At 26.4% G+C, this 3,619-nt stretch overlaps 1 protein-coding gene across 3 annotated transcripts; it reads left to right on the top strand.

Moving 5' to 3' along the window:
- Positions 1-1,375: 1,375 nt before the first annotated feature.
- Positions 1,376-2,812, top strand: LOC128282643 (factor of DNA methylation 4-like). Of its 3 annotated transcripts, none has more exons than XM_053020773.1 (5): positions 1,376-1,653; positions 1,916-2,044; positions 2,135-2,280; positions 2,358-2,417; positions 2,487-2,812. In XM_053020773.1, the coding sequence occupies exons 2-5, from the start codon at positions 1,924-1,926 to the stop codon at positions 2,628-2,630; spliced, it is 471 nt and encodes a 156-aa protein (XP_052876733.1). In that variant the 5' UTR covers positions 1,376-1,653; positions 1,916-1,923; the 3' UTR covers positions 2,631-2,812. The 3 variants fall into 3 exon arrangements, with proteins under 3 accessions (XP_052876733.1, XP_052876734.1, XP_052876732.1); XM_053020774.1 differs by having other exon boundaries at positions 1,399-1,653; positions 1,921-2,044; positions 2,491-2,591; XM_053020772.1 differs by having other exon boundaries at positions 1,401-1,653; positions 1,921-2,044.
- Positions 2,813-3,619: the final 807 nt, after the last annotated feature.

The following is a 3,619-nucleotide window of genomic DNA, read 5'->3' as shown; positions in this document are numbered from 1 at the left end:
TAGCATAGTCGTAAACTAATGAGTGAAAATGGGAAAAAAGAAAATTGAAGATTTTCATGGTTTCAAGATTATACATGCAGCCAATAGTGATTATTTTTATTTTAAGTATTGCACAATTTGATGTAAATACAATTTGGCCCCTATAGCAGGTTTAGAAAATCGTTCAATTGAATAATTATAATTATTTGCAGAATTAGTACCATATGATTTTTTTTCTGTTTTATTAAGTTATTAACCAATAATTTAAAATTGGTTTAATACATTATTTGGTGTTTGTGTTTGACACTTTTTTTTAATGTGGTACATGTGTTTATTTTTGATTCAAAGTGATACATGTATTTGATAGAAGTTATGTATTTAGTATATGAAAGTAATAGTGTTAACTTTTAGTATTTAATATGAGTTTTAAAGTTGATTTTTGAAAATTCATAATTTACTAATAATATTGGCAATAACATTTATCAAATCAATTCTAAAACCGAAAAAATCACGTATTTTATTTTAACAAATTAAATATAAGATTAAAAAAATCACAATTAATACTAATATTATTTTATTAACAAAATCATGAAAACTCAAACCTAATAATATTACCAATTGATTTTCATCAAATCAACCTAAAACCCAAATTAAATACTAAAAAATAAATATCATTACCCATGGTTACCAAAATGTATAACTATTGTTAAATAAAGATACCACATTGGGAAAAAAACACAAGTACCATAATAAAAAAAGTATGGAACTAAGGACTAAATGATATATTGAGCCTTTAAAATTTGAGTTATTTTATAAAAAAACTTACATATTATTTATTAAATGTAATAGCTTCCAACTATATATTTAAACAATTTGGTATGCTTTTATTCTTACTTTTAAGATTGAAATTTTAATGAAATAAGAATTTTTGTAATTTATAAAAAAAATTACATTTGCAGATGCTTCATTATAAACTTTTAATCAATTTCATTTTATAACATAATTTTTACTTCTATTTTATTTTATGCATTGAAAATTTATGTTCCTTTTAATTAATATTAAAATATCAATTATGAAGATTATTAAATTAAATAATTATATTATTACATTTATTTTTAAACGTATTATTTTTAAATATGGTACAAAAAATTCAATAAAATTTTAATTTATTTAAATTCCAAAATACCTAAGCAATCTTGTGATTTTGTAATTTATTTAATTGAAGTGAATTTTATTATTATTTTCTAAAATGACATTACCTATAAAGAGGAAAAAATTAAATTTTTTATATATTTTAGTAAATTAAATATTTACAATTGAATAAAATTATTTTTCTTTTTTACTTTATTGCTTAACTATTATTTGTTCCCGTACATACCAAGCAGGCCGAAGAGTTCAAAGCTGATGCTAGTAGAGATAAGGGTAAAATTCGGTTCGGTCAATGCATGGTGAAAGATCCTAAATTAAGTCCAAATCCACAGCCCAACATGTTTGTGACCGCGCACTTACGGTTTCCCATTGGAATTAGCCGTCGCGGTTAGTTTATCTTTAATTTTCCTAAACTCCAAAAGGAAAATCAGAAATTTGGTGTTCTTTCACCCAGGCGGCACAAACACTAAATCAAAAAGGCAAAATACCGAAATCTGCATGGAAAGGGAAAGAAAATCATATCAGGTATTATTGCTCTCTTCTTTCCCTTGAATCACAAACAACAGAAAGCATAGAGGCTCGTTTGTTAAGGTTTTAATCTTTATGTTCATATTTTTATTTAATGATTTGTTCCATATTAATATTATTTTTATTTAGTGATAAATGCTTTGTATATTTCATTAGTATTACTCTTGTTATCATTAAAAACATGATTAGTGGTTAATTGCTTTAATTGAATTGAATCGAATGAAATATTTATTTTGGATTGTTGTAAATATTTTACAAGTGAAGGAAATGGAGAGGTTAGGCTATCCAAAAACGATTGATGGGAATCATGCGTTTATCAAAGCTTGTGATGAAGATCTTAGAAAAATGATTGATCAGAACCATGGCCTTATCAAAGCTCATGATGAAGGTATATATTGTTTCTAAAATGGATTTAAATCTGATATTAAAAGCTATTTGTAGAATTGCTTATGGCTTATGGTATAAATAATATGTGTAGAGATGGAAAGGATAAAGCAGATGGCTGATGACATGTTTACCATGGAGCAAGAGAGTATGGCTGATTGTTTTCCTCATAAGAGAAGAAAAATAGACAAGCTTCTACTAATGTCTGAGATTATAAATCTTCGGCATAACAAGATGATGGTAAAATAAGCTTAATGCATTATTTAGGGTTTGAATTTGGCATATTAGGGTTTGATTTCACCCCTTTTCCTGTGTAGAATGAGATGGCTCTTTTGGAGGCGGATGAAAGAATGTCGATATTGGCGCAAGAGCATCAGGTATATTTCCAGTCAGATAGATAAATTCTACCAACTTTGTATCTTAACGTTTTTTACTTACTATGTCAGACAGAAAAGGATGAATTTGAGAGACGAATTAAGGAGCTTGAAAGGAAGGTTGATGATAAACGAGTAGTGGAGGTGGAGATAGAAAGCCCGAAAGAAGAAATAAAAGTGAAGCCAAAGGTTGAGGCGATTGAAGAAGAAGAGTGAGAGTGGGCAGGAGCTTATTCAAGCTCATACGTTCAATTACATCACTAATGTTTGTTTTGGAGTTAGGCATTTTTTCCATATGAGCTTTGGTTCAGTATTTGTTGAGCTAGTTGCTTCTGAACTTTTTGTCTTCATTCATATCATAACATTTGATTGATAATATTAAAACATATTGAATTTAAATAAATAATTTTAAAATATAAATATCAGATTGTACGCGATATTCTAGTTTTATCTATACTTTCTAATTATTAATTATTGAATTTTAAATAAATAATTTGTAAATTGTAAAATTGAATATGAAAATGTTACTTCAAATTGAATTATTGAATTTAAGTAAATTAAAAGACTTATTATGAAAATATGATTTGAAGAACATCATTGAAAATTGTATAAAAAATGAAGGGGTTTATGTTGCAACTTTCTACTCCACAAATACTTTATTTCATTCCTTGCCAAATTTAACAACTTTGTAATATATATAGAACTTTGTAATATATATAGAAAGGATAGTATGAAACAAGTATATTATTTTTAATAATTTAATGTCACATCAGTATTTTCATTTTGATTTTAGTATTTTCATTCCAAAAAAATCATTGTACTTTTTTTTTAAAGTTTATTTAACCCTTGAATTTTTATCATTTGTCAAAATACCCAAATATGAATGGAAAAGTTAACTTTTTCATTAACTTCATGACATAGCTAGTAGATGTTGACGTGGTATCCACGTGACAAACCACATATATATTTAACTCATTGTGTTAGGCTACAAATCCAAGCATATTTAAAGTACAGGTGTTCATGAGACAGGTCGGATTGGGTTCAGGTCAGGTCTAAGTATGATATTAACATATTTTATGTTTGCCTAAGCTCGACTCGACTTGAAATTTAGGCTTAAAATTTTGCCAAAATCCATCCATTTTTGCAAAAGACTAACTCAAACCCATTTTAAGCCTGCCTATATTATTATTATTTAATTTTTTAAA

This window comes from Gossypium arboreum, chromosome 10 (assembly GCF_025698485.1).
Source record: "Gossypium arboreum isolate Shixiya-1 chromosome 10, ASM2569848v2, whole genome shotgun sequence".
In the NCBI taxonomy this organism is placed as follows: Eukaryota; Viridiplantae; Streptophyta; class Magnoliopsida; order Malvales; family Malvaceae; genus Gossypium; species Gossypium arboreum.
Note: the sequence above shows the minus strand (reverse complement) of the source record. Positions and strands in the feature narration are given on the sequence as shown.